General features: G+C 54.8%; 1 protein-coding gene across 12 annotated transcripts in view; it reads left to right on the top strand.

Moving 5' to 3' along the window:
* Positions 1-16,852, top strand: part of TCF20 (transcription factor 20) — a 184,969-nt gene that overhangs the window by 77,026 nt on the left and 91,091 nt on the right. For 4 of the 12 annotated variants that reach the window (XM_070253765.1, XM_070253763.1, XM_070253762.1 and 1 more), the window contains one exon: positions 4,055-4,105. The exons of 3 other annotated variants lie outside the window; for them this stretch is intronic. In XM_070253765.1, the coding sequence (XP_070109866.1) occupies positions 4,100-4,105 (6 nt within the window). In that variant the 5' untranslated portion in view covers positions 4,055-4,099. Of the gene's footprint in view, positions 1-4,054; positions 4,106-11,307; positions 11,608-16,852 lie in introns of those variants that run through there. 5 more of the 12 variants (XM_070253766.1, XM_005606701.4, XM_023631189.2 and 2 more) reach the window with 3 other exon arrangements.

Here is a 16,852-nt window from a genome sequence, read left to right as displayed (position 1 = left end):
ACCTGGGATAGATTGGAGGCCTGCGCCCTGCCCACCCCCATTCTCCTTCTCCTAGAGCTGACCACACTGTGGTCACCGTCAGGCCCTTGGCTACAGGGACTGCTAGGGCACCCTCTCAGCATTCTCTGCACCTGCCGAGAGCTGAGCAGAGGAGGCTTGTGCCTGGAGGCCGGAGGAGCAGATGCAGACCCGCACATCCCTCAGGAACGTGGGCCACCGGATGGAACAGTGGCCCCGCTCACTTCTTTTGGGCAAACCCACCCAAAGGGGGTTTTTCCCCATGGAGCCTGACATGTGGGAGGCAAGCCCCAGCTACGTCTGTGAGGGGGTTGTCTGCCCCCAGCTGGAGAGCCTCACATGGCTAAATAATGTCCCTTCGGAAAGTGGTGGTGGGCTTATCTACCCTGCATTTCCTTCAGGTCCTGGGCCCACAAACCAGGCTGCAGAGGGGAGCCAGAGAGCGCTGCGGGCGCAGGGCCTGTGTGTGAGGAGCAGCTGCCCGCCTGCCTGGCCGTTGCCTGTGCGGCTCTGGTGCCCATGGAGCTTCCTTTGCCAGATGGAAAAGGAAGGAAGAGTGGATAGGCTCTCCTCAAGGCCAAGATGCGGGGTCCATCCCAGGCCACGGCTCAAGACTCTTCCGGCCAGAGGTGCTGGGAGCACCAGGCAGGTAGCCACAGTGAGGGCCAGCTGTCTGGTCAGCTCACTTCTCCGAGAGCCCAGGTTCCCAGCTGCCCACTTGCGGGCACCCTCCTGGCATACAGAGATGGAGAAGCATAGCAGGCCCCTCCTTCCAGAAGCCCCCGTCTAATGGACCGGGAGCTTTGGCGTCAGCAGTCCCTAGCACAGTCTTCCCTGGACACTTTCTGTGTGACCTTGGGCAAGTTGTTTAGTCTCAGTGCGGCAGTTTTAAAAGGCAATAACCCGGGAGTAGTGACCTCTGCCTGCAGCTTGTTATGGGGATTAAGGAGACCGCAGGTGCTCAATCAGTGGCAGCTGTGGTGGAGGGAGCTGCCTGTGCCGGCAACCTGGAGGCATCATGGAGAAAGTTCTCCCTGGGGTAATCCCTGTGAACTCTGACAGGGCAATCCAGAGGGGCTTCAGAGAGGAGGTGCTATTTGAAGGCCTTTAAGAGTGAGTAGGAGTTTGCCAGGCTAAGGCAGGGAAGGGTGTACCACCAGAAGGAAGAGAAAGAGCAGAGCTTCCAGGTATGAAAGGCCAGTCACCCCGTGTGGCTGAAGCCCAGGGATGGGGAGGAGAAAGGGGGCCCTGTTTCTCTCAGCAGTGGGAGCCCGTTCTGGAAGAAGTGAGAAGCTGTCTTGATGAGAGAGTGGGCAGGTTTCACACAAACATCTTGGTCATTGCAAACTCGCCTTCTGCATGCATTCATGCCTTAGAACTTGGGGCAGTGCTCTAAGATCCTGCAAAGCTGCCTTCTTCCAGCTCCTCCCGAGCCAGGTCTCGCAGGCTGGCATCTGGTCCTGGGATTCCCTGACAGCCCCGCCTTTGACTTAAGGACCAGCCTGGGTCATCTTTTAATTTGCAGTCTCAGGAGTCCTGGGGTCCAGGACCAGCCCAGGCCTCACTCTTTCTGCGGCCAACGTTGCCGAGGAAGCAGAGTGGATGCGGGTCCCCGACTTGGGGAGGGTTCCTGGAGCAGTTTCTCCAGCCTGGGCCTGAGGTGACTGGAAGCTCCTGCAAGAGGCCAGGGTGGCTACTCCCCCTAATCCATCCCTGACAGAGATGGCAGCACAGAGGGGTGGCAAAGGGCTCAGGGGCCAGGCTGCCTGGGTTCATCCCTGGTTCTGCTGTTAACCAGCTGTGTGGCCTCAGGCAAGTTGCCTGCCCTCTCTGAGCCTCGGTTTCCTGGGTAATAATAGTACCTAAGTCACAAGGCTGTGGTGAGGATTATGTGAGAGAATTCTCACAAAGCAGGCAGCCCAGAAGCTCGTTCCCAGGCACACTCACCTGGGTGAGGCTAATCTGGTGCCCTTGGCAGTGTGGGCAAGACCACAGGGAACTGGATGGCTGGGGCGTGAGGCATGAAGGCCAGCAAGGGCCCACCCACCCCTGCAAATGAGTCACCTGGGGCCGGACACCCCTCACGTGTGGCAGAGCTGCCAACACACTGTGGGGCCTTGGGCCAGTCATGGCCCCTACCCTGGGCCTTGGTTTTCCTATCTGTGTGATGGGGGCTTGGGCATGCTCACCTCTCGGGTCCCCAGCTGCTGTAAGGGGCTATATTCTCTTGTCGCTTAGATTTTCTTGGATGGCTTCCATGTAGGTTGCGACGAGTGGTATGATCTCCCCATTGATTTTTCCAGAAAGGATGCTTTCTTCCCTTCTATTCTGTGAACAGCCTCGGTGCCTAGCCTTCCCAGTGCTCCTCCCGCCCTGCCAGCACACCTCGCCTGGGCTGGGGTAGGGGCTGAGAAGGTCCTGCAGGGTAGTGGCTCCCCGGAGGCCCCTTGTGGGCACGGGGCTGCCCCCACACCATGTGACATGCCATGTGTTTGGGGAGTGCCCTGGGAGTGGGCATACATGGGGCTAGGGAGCCACATCCAGCCCATCCCTGGCTGTGTGAGGCTGAGCTCTATGGAGGACCCGAGCGGAGAACACACTCGCTCTCCCTCCTCTGCTCAGCTCAAGTTTTGGAGTCGGACAGACACTCACCCCTAGTTCGACTGTGTCTGTGCTAGGTGATCAGTGCTGGGGGAGCGCGGGCGCCTTCCCTGAGCCTGCCTGCTTTCGGGACAAGGGCTTGCACCTCACAGGGCCCCTGAGGCTGGAATCAGGGAAACAGCACTTAGCGCAAGGTCACTGGTTAAGCACTTTTGTGGATGCAGCCCTCGGCAGCGGGCGATGTTAATGTCCCCATTCTACAGATGAGAAGGCTGAGGCTCCAGGAGCTTAGGGAGCCTGCTCAAGGTCACATGGGCCTCTGCCTGCTCTTTCTTTTTCACACCCACCTCTACCAAAAAGGAGCTGTGGTGGATTATAGTGCTGGGGGCGCATACCAGGCAGGGCGGGTGAGGAAGCCCAGAGACCACTGGGGTGACACGAAACCTGTGATGAGGTAGTTACTGTGCCAGCTTGTCACGGCTTGCCCACACAGGATCTGTCGGTCATGAGAACGATGGCCATCAGGGGTGTGGGGTCGCAGCCCTTGAGGAAGGCACTGTTGCTGTTCCCTCTGCTGGGAGGTGCCTGCCTGGGGCACTCAGCCAGGGCATGGGGTGGCTTACGGGCTCTGTGTGGATTCAGATCCCGGCTCTGCCACTCACCGGCTAATTATTTACTGCTCTGAGCTGCAGTTTCCACACCTGTAAAGGGGGATAATTCTGCTCACCTCGTAGGCTCGTTGTGAGGATGACCTGAGTTAATGCAGCATGGTGCCCGGCACACATTCTCAGTGGTTATCCCCTCACACCAGCTCAGATTCCCTGAACACTCCGTGTGTACTGAGCACCTGTCACGTGCCTGCACCAAGCCCGGGGAGCCACGGATCCGGCACTCAGGCCCCTCCTGTGCCCAGGGCTAAGCGTGTGGATCTGCTGTGCATGGGGAACAGTCTGCAAGAATTGGTGTGTTGGCTCCCACTGCTGGCGTGACAGACATCCTGATGAAATATGTCACTGTAAAACATTTTAAAAAGAAATTTCTAGAAAGCTTTCTTAACCCCATGGGGGCCATAAGTAGCCTGAGCTATTGTCGGGTTCTGGTCTTGGCTTTGCCATGACTTGCCAGGGACCCTCCCTTTCCTGGGCCTCAGTTTCCTCATCTGTAAAACGGGGCAGTAACCGTCCCCACCCCAGAGGGTTGGCCCTTGGTGAGACTGCCTGTGTGACATGTGCTTTGTAAGCTCGAAAGCCCCTTGCAGCTGTTGAGAGCTTTCGGTTCTGCTTCTGGTCATTCACAAGATGGTCCCGGGCAGATGCCTGTGTGGTGTCATGCTGGATGCGGACCCTGGGCGTGGATGTCAGTGGGATGCTGGCTCTTCTCTCAAGGCTCCCTGGGTAGTGGCCTCACTAAAACCCTTGACTTTTGTGATTTCCAGAGAACGTGGAAGGCCCATCAGGCAACCTGGCCCCTTCCAGGGGAAATGCTGGTAAGTGTCTCCTCCTCTCTGATAGTTCGTTCCACAAATGTGTTTGGAGCAGCTCCCTTTGCCGGGCATGATGGGGGCGAGCCAGAGGTCAACCCTGCCCTTGAGAGCTCGGTCCAAGAGGAGGGATTTGAAAACTTCACACCCGATGATGTCCAGGGTTCTGGGGTGGCTGGATGCAAAGCTGGTGGGCTTTTCACAAGATGCTCAGCCACAGGGCAACTGGCAGGGCCGTTTATACATGAATATTGACTTGTGTCCTCTGCTGGGAATCCTTCAGCAGCTCCCCCTTTGCCTTTGGGATAAAGTCCCCAAGCCTTTGGAGCGTGCACTGTCTTGCTTCAGCTGCATCTCTCGCTTTCTCATTTCACTTAAAGTACACTGTCCTCTGTTCCCCTCCTGGAGAACTACTTGCACCCTCCTGCCTCAGGGCCTTTGCTCATGCTTTGCCCATTGCCTGGAGCTCTCTTCTAACCTCATCACATAGCTACTTTCTATCTGTTCTTCAGGTCTCAGCTCAAACGTCCTGGATTCCTAAGACCTAAGGTCCCATTATATACCCTCTGTGCACCTGTCATGCTTTCTTACTAATATGTATCACACCTGTTACCAAATTATTTATGTGATGATTAATTTTCTCTCTAATGGCCCCATGGGACTGTAAGCACCCTTGGGCTCAATGCCTGGCATATGATAAGGGCTCAATCAATGTTTGTCGAATGAATTTATGATGAGTTTTAAGGTAAGGCTTCATGGAGGTGGTGGCATTTGAGTAAGACTTGAAAGAGGGTATAATTTCAATGTGTAGGGAAGAGGGAAGGGCTTCCTGCTTCGGGGAGCAGACAGGCACACGACGGGAACCCAACTTGTTTGGTTTGGCAGAGGCGGAATGGGACATGTGGGAGAAGGTTGGAGAGGTGAGCTGGGGCCAGACCAGGGCTTTGCGTTCCAGGTGCATGAGAATCGACTTGAATTCTGAAGCCCCTGGGGCCCACTGAGAACGTCTGAGCCAGGCGGAATAGGGTCAGAGCCGGCTTTGGGCAGCTGTAGTGAGTATGCCGCAGGGATGGGTGGGCTGGGAAAAGAGGCTGCAGTCAAGAGAGCCGGCTGGGAGCTGGAGAATCCATTGACTCTGCTGCTGTCTGTTTCCCCGGAATCACATGTGAGCCCTGGCAGTTATCCTCGAGAGCTCACCGGGAGCTGCAGGGCAGGGATGAGGAGCCGCACACCGTGTGACTGCTTCCAGAAGGCAATCACGTTGGTGGCAGGGCAGCCATTCCTGAGTCACTAGAGGGAGAGACAGAGTGGGGGGACCATCGCTGTCCACTCGTCTCAGCTCCCCTGATGGAGAAGGCAGCATCCAGCTCTACACCCCCACACCCATGTCCTGCTGCCTTCTGAGTGGCACTGAGGGACCAGTCTGTGGCAGAAGATGAGAGGAAACCTTTCCATCAAAGCCCAGCAACCAAGAGCCCCCTCCGTGCCCCATGGGGGGACAGCTGATGTGGCCAGAAGAGCCGGGATTCTCAAGAAGGACCTGGGCCAAGTCTCAGATCTGACACTTAGCAGCTGCGTGCTTTGGGCCTCCTGTTAGCAACTCTGGGCTTCAGTCCCCTCGGCTGTGAAGTGGGGGCTGCCCGGGAGTTGTGAAGGTTAAGCATGACGACACACATGGAGCCCCAAGCACAGGGAACCCTGGAGGCTCAGGAAGTGGTGGCCGGACCATGGCCGCGTTTTTCTCCGCAGTTTGAATTCTTCACAGGAAGCTTGGGTTTCAGGCTTAAAATGAAAAGCATGTCAACAAAACAGGATGGAACAAAGTCTTTTCCCAGCATGCCTCAGCATGCGGCACTGCCTTCCTGCGGAGCCAGACAGGGATGGGGCTAAAAGTCTTGAGCTCTCAAGCAGAAATAATCCCAGTGGAAAGGAACCTCCCTATTGTTAGCTCGTGATAAAGGGAGGCAGGGGCTCTGCAGCCCCACCTGCCTGGCTTCAGCTTCCAGTTCTGCCCTTCCTAGCTGCTCTGTGCCTCAGTTTCCTCATCTGCAAAATGAGGTAAGAATGGTACCCACCTCCTAGGGCTGTTGGAAGGATTAAGTGAGTTAAGGCAGGTAAAGTGCTTAGAACGTGCTTTTGTCCATACTATTGTCAGAGCCTTTCATCTGCATTTGAACTCTTTGTAGTGCTGTAAGTGACTCAGTGGGAGCTCTGGAGCCAGAAGGCTGAGTTCAAATCCCAGCTCTCATGCTTGCTAGCTGTGTGACCTCAGGCAAGTCTCTTAACCTCTCTGTGTGTGCATTTCCTGCACTGTACAATGAAGATGACAATCCCTGCCTCATAATGTTGTGGGGAGGAATGAGCAGGGTCACCCAGATAAGGGACCAGACTCCCTGGAGGTAGGCAGATCACTCAGCCCCTCCTCTCACGCAGTCCAACTTCCAGATGAAGAAACTGAGGTTCAGAGCCGTTGGAGGATTTGCTGAAGGACACACGTTGGTGGGACCAGGCTGGGTGCCCACAGCAGGGGCTGCGCAGGGAGAGGTGAGCCTCTAGGGGCAGGGGTGCTGAGCGGGCTGAGGGGTGATCTCCTGTGCTGCCAGGCTGCAGGCCCCAGTCACTCAGCTGTGTCGCATCTGGTTTCCCTCTGCTCACCTGTGGGGAGATGTGGGCGCTGACGCACAGCAACTGCCGCCTGTTGGGCAGGCCCTGGTTTTCTAAGTGTGGGGTCTGAGAGCCCCACACCCACCGCCTGCCCAGCCTCCAGGGCTTTGGCGTGTTCCCTGTGGGGAGAGGCTGGTGCTGACCCTGCTTCCTCTCATGTCTCTTTCGCTGTCCACCTGCAGACTTGGTGACCCACCAGCTGTCTGCATCCATCCATCTTTCCAGTGTTTACCGAGGGCTGGGAAGCTTGGTGGTTAAGAGTGCAACCTCTGAAGACCTGGACTCAAATCCCAGCTCGGCCTCTTCCAAGTGTGTAACTTGGGACAAGTTATTTAAACTCTCTGTGCCTCAGTGGCTCCATCTGTAAAGTGGGGTGATAATGGTACCAACCTCATTGGGTTGTTGGTAACGCAGGGCCCGTTCACAGTAAGCTTGGATTCCTCTGGGCTATATGGTCCTCGTTAACATGACCATCTTTATGGACATGGTTGCCCTGCACAGGATGCTGGAGACCCGAGGGAAGCAGAGGTGTCTCTGCCCTGCAAATGCTCACAGTCCCGTAGGAGAGATGGACACAGTCACAGATAGCCCAGTGTGACAGTGGGAGCTGAGGAGGGAGCCACAACTTCGATCCTGGAGGAATGGGGTGGAGGGTGGAGTTGAGGGGCAGGCCTCCTGAGCAGAGGTCACTGTGAGACCCTGTGAAACAAGTTCCTCCCAAGTATGTCACAAGTACAAGGCCCCACAGGATCCTACCCTTGCCCACCTCTGCAGCCTCGTCTCTCGGTCCCCTAGCCCTGCACTGGGCACGTCCCTCCTGGGAACAGCGGGTGGCTGTCCCCGCCCTGCTAAGTCTTGGTGTTTCCCAGCTATCTGCTTGGAGCCTCCCCCACCCCCTTAGCCTTAGAGTCTGCCCTGATCCGGCCCCAGAAAGCATTACTCTGAGCCCCTGTGCTCCTCCATCAGGGCTTACAGCCTGGCACACAGCAGGTGCTCCCTGTGGAATGAAGGCGTGCCCACAAAAGATCTGGCCACCCCTGCTGTTTGCACTCTCGGCATCCATCCGCTTCACTTCGCTTCTCGTTGGGAAAGTGCCTGGCTTGGGACAAGTTCCGCAGGATGCTGAGGGGGTTTCCCACTCTTAACCAGAGGCTTTTGTAAGTTGTCTCCTGGAGGACCGTGAGCAGGAATTGCAGGCCCTCCCTCTTCGTGTGCTGGAGTTCGCAGGAGGCCCCTCCCGAGAGGAAGGAGAGCTGGGGCTGGCTGAAGGGTAAAGGTGTGGGCTGTACGTGTGCCCAAGAGAGCCAGCGAGCGAGAGGAAGGACGTCCGCCTGCCGCTGGAGGCACTGACACCCGGCTCGCTTCGCGCAAGTCACTGATCTGCCGAGCAGGGCCAGTCTCCTCAATCAATCCGTGCTGACAGATGGTAGCGGAATCAGTGACCTAGAGGCAGAAGGCTCCATTTGTAATCCCGGAGTGGCCCGGGCGCCTGGAGGAGGGCAGAGGAGTTTGTAATAAAGGGAGTGACACAGGGTTTCCAAAAGCCATCTCTGAGCTGGGGGAGGAGGGAAAGGATTAATTTTGCCTCTGGAATTGAAACCACCGATTCAGTTCAATAAGTATTTTTCGAGTGGACTGGGTTAAGAGAGAGGGGAAAAAAACCAATCTACTGTCCTTTCCTTAAAGTGTGGTAGGAAAAACAGGATTCACACAGATAAGACAAGGAGAGAACAATAGAAGACACTAACGTGATCAAAGAGGAGGGGCTCCCAGTTATTGAGCTCCAGCCACCACGGGATCTTAGACAGTGACTTAACCTCTCTGAGCCTCAGTCTCCTGTGTGTCACATTGTGTCCACATCATAGAACTGTAGCTGTTATTAATAGGTGCTTGGTACTCTACTGCATTCTTTATGCAGATCTCTTTAGATTCCCATAACACCTTATAAATGAGGTCGTATTATCCCCATTTTACAGCTGAGGAAACCAGGGTTCAGAGAGGTGAAGTGAGTTGTCAGAGGCTACACAGCACAAGAGTAACCCAAATCTGTTGGCCATAACACCCACACATGTTCTTTTTCCAAATGGTACTGAAAGGGAAAGGGTTGAAGAGATCCAGGGGTGGAGAGGTCCAGGCTGGCTTGGCCCACAACTGGGGAAGTTTCTAGGTGGAGGTGGGCTGGGCAATGATCCCACAGAGTCTGAAGGGTTAGGGAGGGGGCTGTACGGTGAGTCTCAGGACAGGAGGTAGGAGCACACAAGAGCCTGGACTCCGATCATCTGTCTGCATTCTTTTTCTTCTTGTTTTTTTGAGGAAGAGTAGCCCTGAGCTAACATCTGCCGCCAATCCTCCTCTTTTTGCTGAGGAAGACTGGCCCTGAGCTAACATCCATGCCCATCTTCCTCTACTTTGTATGTGGGATGCCTACCACAGCATGGCTTGCCAAGCGGTGCCATGTCTGCACCCAGGATCCAAACCAGTGAACCCTGGGCCACCGAAGTAGAATGTGCGCACTTAACCGCTGCGCCACCACGCTGACTCCTTCTTTCCCTTCTGAATGAGGCCCTGCACAGCTTGTCACCATCCCTTCCACGTTCCAGTCCTCCAGTCTAAGGCCTAAGTGAGCTAAGGAAGAAGGAAAAGGAAGGAAAGAATGATGGGGCAGGAGGCTCTAAGCAAAAGGGCTTCGTCTTTCTTTAAGAATTCTCTCAAGAAATCGAGGGTGTCCCCAATGCTCAGTGTTCAGGAAGCTCCCCTGCGTCCTTCCATGTTTGTCCAGAAAACATGGTCCGTGCGGAGAGTCTCCCCAGCCTTTCCCTCTGCAGCCCTGACCCAAGCAGAAGCCAGCACTGGGCTTTTAAAGTCTTGGTGCCAAAGAATTTGAAAATGAAACTCACAGAACAATGGGAACAGCCGGAGGGCAGGGCCTGGCCGCCTGTTCAGCTCAGCCCCGGAAGGCGGGCACCCCACCTGGCATGCAGGAAGTGTTGGGGAATCAAGTCTCTAAGTATAGCCCTGACCCACATTGGAGCGGGCCCCCAATTTGTGAGATTGGACAGAAGCCAGGAGAAATCACTGCCTTCCCCAACCACAGCCTCCTGAGGTGTCAAGACCAGCTCTAGCCCTGCCTCGGATCTCTTTGTTGGGGGCAGGTGTTGCCATAGCCTGGACCCTCCTTGGGTGGCCCCAGGCAAGACAAAGCGTTAATGTCCCTGGCTAGGTGGGGTGAGAGGTGAAAGGGTAGAGCCAGGCCCTGGGGAGCTGTGTACCTCAAATAAACTGAAGTCTGGGCCCCAGGCCACACCTGGTTCCTATCAGCTTCCACCTGCTTCCCAAGGCACTCTTCCAATTCCAGTTCACTTTCAAGTTGGGTAGCTTCAGAAAAGGAAGCCACATAGTCCCCTAACATCTAGGGCAGATGTGGGCCTAATTTAGAATCGGCAATTTTAGCCAACATTAGGGACGTCTAGTCCAAACTTTCCTTCCCATTGTACCAAAGGGAAACTGAGGCCTAGAGTGGGGAGAGAATTTGGCCCGGTTGCTGGGTGGGTTAGAGGCAGGATCACAAACACTCCAAACACATCCCACCCTCACTGGCCTTCTCACTGTTGATAGCAGAGAGTCACATGGCACAGACACCTCAGCGGGGGTTCTAAGACAGATTTTCTTTAAAAAAAAAAAAAAAAGTCAAGCTATTCCTTTGCTCCGTAAAACATAGATGAGGTTTGCAAAGGAAGACTGGGAACCGGCCTGAGGTCTAGGCACGGCAAATCCTCCACCTTATCTCCAAATTAATTCTGGGCCCTGGGTCCAGCCAGCCAGGCGCTGCAGCTTGTTAATGCCGCCGCAGGCGACGACAACTGGCATTTGGTGAGCATCTATTTCACAGGCCAGGTTGGTGGGCCTCCCCGCTCCTCGCTTTTATTGCGGAGGAAACTGAGGCTCGAGAGGGCCCAAGTCATTCATCCAAGGACACGCGGCGCCAAGGGGCGGAGGCGACAGGGGAACCAGGCCTGCCGGGCTCAGAGGGCGCTTGGCGGGCGGGAGCCGCTCCCGTTCCCGGCCCCACGAAGGAGGTTACCGGGAGGAGGCCGGGCCCTCGCCCCAGGGCTCCCCAGGCTGCCAGAGGCGCGATTCTGCCGGCGGAGGCTCCAGGGAACTCCAGAAATCCCAGGGAGAGATTCCGGGCCACCAACTCCCCAGAAAGTTGGCTCGCGGCCACTCCCAGGACGGCCCGGCGCCGCGCGCCAAGATGGCACTGGGCGAGCGCTGAGGCGCGCGCGTTGTGCCCCGCGGCCGCCGAGGGCACCCCGCGCGACCCCGGCGGCCGGGCGAGGGTCTCCGCGGCCCCGGCCCTGCGCGCGCGCAGGCCTCGGCGGCCGCACGCGGGTGGGCACGCGCGCGCCCGCCGCCCCGCCCCCGGCGCCCCGCCCCCGCCGCGCGCCCCGCCCGCCCGCCGCGCGCTCTCCCGCCCGCCCGCGCGCCGCGGCCCGGAGCCTCCCCATTGGCCGCGCGCCGTCACCTGACGCTCTGTTATTTCCTGTGTGTTGGGAGAATGGAGAGAAAAAACCCCGAGCCGAGCCGCTTTCGGCCCCTGCGAGGCGGTCGCGGCCTCCGCCGGGGGAGCCCGCCCTGAGGCGCGCCCGAGCGGGGAGCGAGCGCGCGGGCCGGAGCGAGCCTCGAGGGGCCGCGGCCCCGGCCCGCCCCGCCGCCGGCCCGGGCGCCCGAGCGGGAGGCGGCGGAGGCTCCCCCGCCCCCACCCCGCGCAGCGCCGCCCGCCGCCGCCGCTCCCTCCCCTCCCGCCCCCGGCCGAGGCCGCGGGACCGGGCGGGGGGCTCCCGCAGGTAACCGCCGCCGGCCGGGGGGAGGGGCGCGGGCCGGGGGGCCGGCCTCGGGGGCCGAGGGCAGAGGTCCTGGCCCGGCCCGACCTGGAGTGCGGCGCCCCCGACTCCGCGGCTGGGGCTCGGGGTGCTGAGGGGAATGGCCTTGCCCGGCCCGCCCCGGGGGTGCAGAGAGGCGCGGCCTGGCCCGGCCTGGCGTCGGGGCGCTGCGGGGTCTCGGTCCGGCCTGGGAGTCCGGCCGCGCTTGGGCGCCGGGGGAGGTACCTGCTCGTCGTGGCCTCGGGTGCAAAGGCGGCGGGTGTGAGCGGGCGGCGCCCGGGGGTCGGCGGGGTCAGCGCCTCCCGCCCCGGGGCCCCCAGGCAGCCCCGGGGGTCCGGCGGCGCTGGCCTCTTGGCGGCGGGCAGGGGGCGAGCCTGGCGGGCGGAGGGCCCGGCTCGGGGCGAGGAGGGGCGAGCGGGAGCGGCGCCGGGGAGTCGGAGCGCGCCCCTGCCGCGGGAGGGACGGGGCCCGGGATGGCCATGTGAACACCTGAAGCCATGTGGACGCGGCTGCCGCTCGCCTGCGCGGGGGGGCGGAGGGCAGGTCCAGGCTGGCGGGGCGCAAGGTCCCGGCGCGGGGGGAGGGAGCGCAGCGCAGGACACGCTTCCTGCGTGGGGTTTCCTCCCCTCCCCCGCCGCGGTGAGCCGGGCGGGGGTGCTGGATCCCGGGGTCGCCGTGTGCGGGCGAGCGCTCGTTTGGGGGCTTGAGGCTCTTGAGCTCCTCGTCCCTCTTTTGGGGGAAAGTGGTGGTTGAAGGAGAGTGGCCGATCCGGCCCAGCCCGCTCTGGCGGCGGCGGGAGGTGGAAGGTCTCCTGTGTGCCGGGATGGGAGTGGAATTTAGTGAGTTGGGGGGGCGGGGGGGTGGTGCCGAGGAGCGGCTGCCTTCTGGGCCTGTGGGTGGGGATTATTGTCTGTTTTTGTGGTTGTGGATACTAGCGCTGTCTGCCTGTCTGTATGCAGCCTTTTAGTTTGCCCTTAGGGGACGGATCAAAATTAGGATTTTTTTTTCTCCTTTTCCTCCTTGCTTTTTTTTTTTTTTTGAACCCCTGGAAGATTAGATGACTCTGGTAACTGCTGTAAAATGGATGGAATTTTCGAGCTATTATCTAACAGGCATATCTTTGAAAGATAATTGGACCCTTATGTTAACAGCCTCACTGAACAGTTTTATAAAACATCTTATATGGGGTGGCAGCTTGGTGTTGCGGGAAACTGCGCTGAAGTCCGACCTGGGAGACCAGGAATCTATTTCCAGCTTTGCCACCAAGTAAACTGTAGCCCTGGCCGAGTTCCCTACCCTCTCAAGCCTCCGATTTCCTCATCTGTTAAGTGAAGGCTCCCTTCCAGGTCAAGCATTACAGGGGTTTTGGGTAGTTTTGTTTTGTTTTTGTCTCTCCTATCTTCTGCTTTGCTCTTAGCTGTAGGCAGCCTTCCTGAGAAATGCAGGCTGTGCCTTACCCGGCTGCTAGAAGCCTGTCTCACTTTTTAGTTTCCAGTCTCTTCCTTCCCCAACAGAGCACAAAACTTGGTCAGGGTACAGTTTTTCCTTGAGTCCCAGATGCTGTCCTGTGCTTCTCAGAAAGTATGTTATATTCTAGCCTGTGCTGAATGCACCTTGTGGGGTGGGTTTTTTTTTTTTTTTTTTTAATCCTTGTGTGAGAAGTTATCAGGAAAAGATTTCAGAGAACGTTTGATGACTTGGAACTGTGGCTAGAGTAAGTGTGTTTGGGTCTGTGTGTTGGTTGGCTCCAAGGAGTTCTAAGATCTTTCTCTGCGGGGGGATTGTGGAGGATTTTATTTACAGTTCTTTAAAGGGATGTTTGGCGCTTGGCTAACTTTTGAAATTTCCAGCTTCAGGATTCTCCGAGTAGGGATAAAGGGGTCCATAAGATCTCCTGTGAAATGGTGTGCTCTAGTGGAATTAACCGTCACCTCAGGGTGCACTAATTGTTTGTGTCCCCAGTATATTCCTTAACCCTTCCTCTCAGATGCTGAAGAACCCCAATTAGTTTCACTGATTTTGTAGTGTGTGAGGGCCTTAGGCTGTGCTTTTGACTGGTTAGTCCTTCTAGACCAGCCTTAGAAGTTGGTCTTGTTTGTCTTAAATTCCTAGAACTGTGATGCCTGAAGGACACGTGCATAATGTGGTATAGTACGCCTTTCTTAGATCGCTTTTTAATTCCGTCTGTACAAACAGTTTCAGAAAGGGTCCTAGCATTGGGAGATGTACTCATAATGTTGACTTGGGGATGGGCTGGTAGATTTTTTTCTTGTGTATTAATATTAGGCCTAAAAGGTAGAAACATTTATACAGCTACCCAGATTAATTATTTGAAGTTTCTCAAAACAAGCAATTTATTCTATGTTGGTATTTGAATTATAACCGTGTATTTAGTGTGGGATTTAAAAAACCCTAGTTGCTTAAGCTGTAAGGAGTTAATCGCACTCACGTATGTTTACATTTGTGTTATAACTTAGGAGGAAAAAGTTACTATAAAACTTACTCTACAGAGATAATTTGTGTGTATGTATGTGAGAGAAAGTTGCCAAGGTGGTTAGATGTCAGGAGACATGGCTTTTAGGTTCCATAATTTTTTAGTGGTATACTTTTTTTGTTTTTATTTTCATAAAGTGGAATGGAATGTGGTTGAAATCACATCTGTTTAGACTGAGAAATTAGAGTTGGACTTCTTCTGGTGAGTTCGACCTTCTCTTCATACAGATAGGAAAGGTTGCTAGCATTTGTTTAAAAAAAAAACAAACCAAAGTCAATATACTAGATTCTGTCCAAGATTTTAACTTGTTTTTCAAAGTCCACCTGGCAGACCTGAGAGGTAGGTCGTGTCTTCTTTTCCTGAGAGGTCGTAGAGCTAGTGAGGGTCAGTGCTGGCATGTGACTGTCCTCCCCGCGGCTCCAGAGCCCTGACTGGGTCTGCTATAGCTCACTGCCTGCTCAAGGCGCACATCAGCTACTGGTAGATTGGCCTTGGAACCCTTATTTCCTGCTCTGCCCCCCTCCTTTTTTCTTTTCTTTTTTTTTTTTAACTTATAATGAACTTGAAATCTGGACTCAGGCGAAATACTGGAAAGCATGGTTTTTATGACTGTGCCATGTGGTTTAGTGACCCCGGGGAGTTTTCTAAACTTTCACTTTGCCCATACCTGGCCAGTTTTGCCAGTGTGCCTGATATTTCATCTAAAAAGTTTCTTTTTCATGCCCAGTTCTGCCATTCTGTCTTGAGCTGAAAATTTCTTACGTCAGCTCAGAATGATAGAATATTGAAGGGGCCTTTCCCCTTCTGTCTGCGTTACTGATTCACAGCACATGGGAACTGTATCTGTGGCTGCTCTCGGTTTGACCAGGTGGGACTCGGAAGATCCATTTATGAAGTATGGTCCTTCCCCGGTTTGCCTTAAGCGCTCTTCCTCATGGGGGCTTGCTTGTGTTCACGGCACCTTAGCTCATTAGCTCTGTCTGGGGTTGCTGACTCTGCTGCCTTCGTTTTCTTTTTTGTGGAGACAAAAGTAACAAAGCAAAAGAATGAAACTCTTATTTATGTTGGAGTAAAACTGTTCATCAAAGTTATATGTTTGAAATATAATGAAGTCAAGACTTTCATAGAGCGTAATTCGGTCGCATTGTACTTAGACTGGATAGTTTTTTTATTAGTAGTTAGGCTGTTGAAAGTCCTCCTAATACCCGTGGTACATGTGGTATGGGTGGAAGGTGCTCATGGCAGACACAGTCAGTACTTTCTGCATTAGAGCTGTGTTTGCTTTGTACATAACGCGCACGGCCCAGCAGGAAGATGAACTGTAAAATGACTTATTGGTATGTCTGTGGCTTCTTATCTGATGCTTCCCTGTGGGGAAGTTTAGAAAGAGAAAACATTAGCTTGGGTGCTCTGGCAAGGTCTCTGTGTGTGTGTTGTGATTTTCATTAGCAAGTATTATAGGCACTGTTCTAACATGGGAGATGCAGTGGCGGGCAAGATAAAGAAGGAGCCTGCTCTGGGGACAGCCTGTAAACAGTAAGTAAATAAGAATGTCAGATAGTGATAATAGTTATGAAGAGAATAAAAAGATACTATGATAGTGACTCGGGGGCGCTACTTCAGAGTGGGCATGAAGGTGTTCCCTCTTCTGAAGCCTTTCCTGCCAGCAGGGCAGTCAAACTTGATCTGTAGGAAGCATGAAAATGACATTAAACAAAGGAAATAATTTACTTTGGCTTGAGCATCTTAAGAAATTAATCCAAGGAATAGAAGTGGGTTGGTTGAAGTCTTCCCACTTTATATCTTTATGCTTTGTGAATGGGAACCTGGCTCAAGAGAGCTAAGGAGGGATAATTAGTGGTACCTTGTAAAGGGTAAGAAAGAGGAATGTTGGCTGCTTTTTAATAATCCTTCTGATAAAATATGTAGAGATGTGTTATAATATTGGTGAGTGCTAGGCATTATTAAAAATATCGTTTAGGTGTGTTTATATTTCTTTGTTGGGGAGTTGGATTGGGGTGTTATAATCGTCATACTTTGTTAAAGCTTCAAATGAAGGCACCGAATACTGGTGACATCTGTATGCAGGCTACTTTGGTAGGCATTGCTTCCGCTGGAGGGTCCAGGTGACTGGGTGAAACTCGGGTGCGGGGCTGCTGAGAGAATCAAGGGTAGCTGAGAGCAGTGCAGGTCAGACCGGCTTTGTTAACCATGGCCCGGAGGGGTCATCCTCCCAGCCAGCCGGCTGGCATCCTGCATACCTTCCCCCACCCTTTCTATACTGATTATAGAATTATACAGAGAGCTGAAAGAAACCCAAGAAGTTGTCTGGGCTAGCCCTTTGGCTTTATAACTCAGGAAAGATGCCGAGAAGGTGGTGACTTGACCAAAGTTGTGCAGCTTTACACTGAGAGAGTCAAGGCCAGGACCCTGTTCTTTGCCAGCTAGGCTAGTGTTCTTTCCACCATAGCCCGTGCTCTCACCAGAGGGTTGGTAGCTAACAGTTGCTCCTGAGTGGAAAAGAAAGGAAGCCTCGGGGTGCTAATGTGCTCACTTAGGAAAAGGCCCATGTAGTTCCAATCTTAAGAAGTCAGGGAAAACACAGCATATCAATCTTGAAAGCAGAGTATGGACAAAGAGAATTGTACCATGTTACATTTCACAGGCTATGTAGTGTTGGTGTCTTAGGCCCCAGTGAGACATAATCTCATCCTG

This window comes from Equus caballus, chromosome 28 (assembly GCF_041296265.1).
Source record: "Equus caballus isolate H_3958 breed thoroughbred chromosome 28, TB-T2T, whole genome shotgun sequence".
Classification (NCBI taxonomy): domain Eukaryota; kingdom Metazoa; phylum Chordata; class Mammalia; order Perissodactyla; family Equidae; genus Equus; species Equus caballus.
The sequence above is the reverse complement of the archived record's forward strand: the minus strand, read 5'-3'. Positions and strand labels throughout refer to the sequence as shown.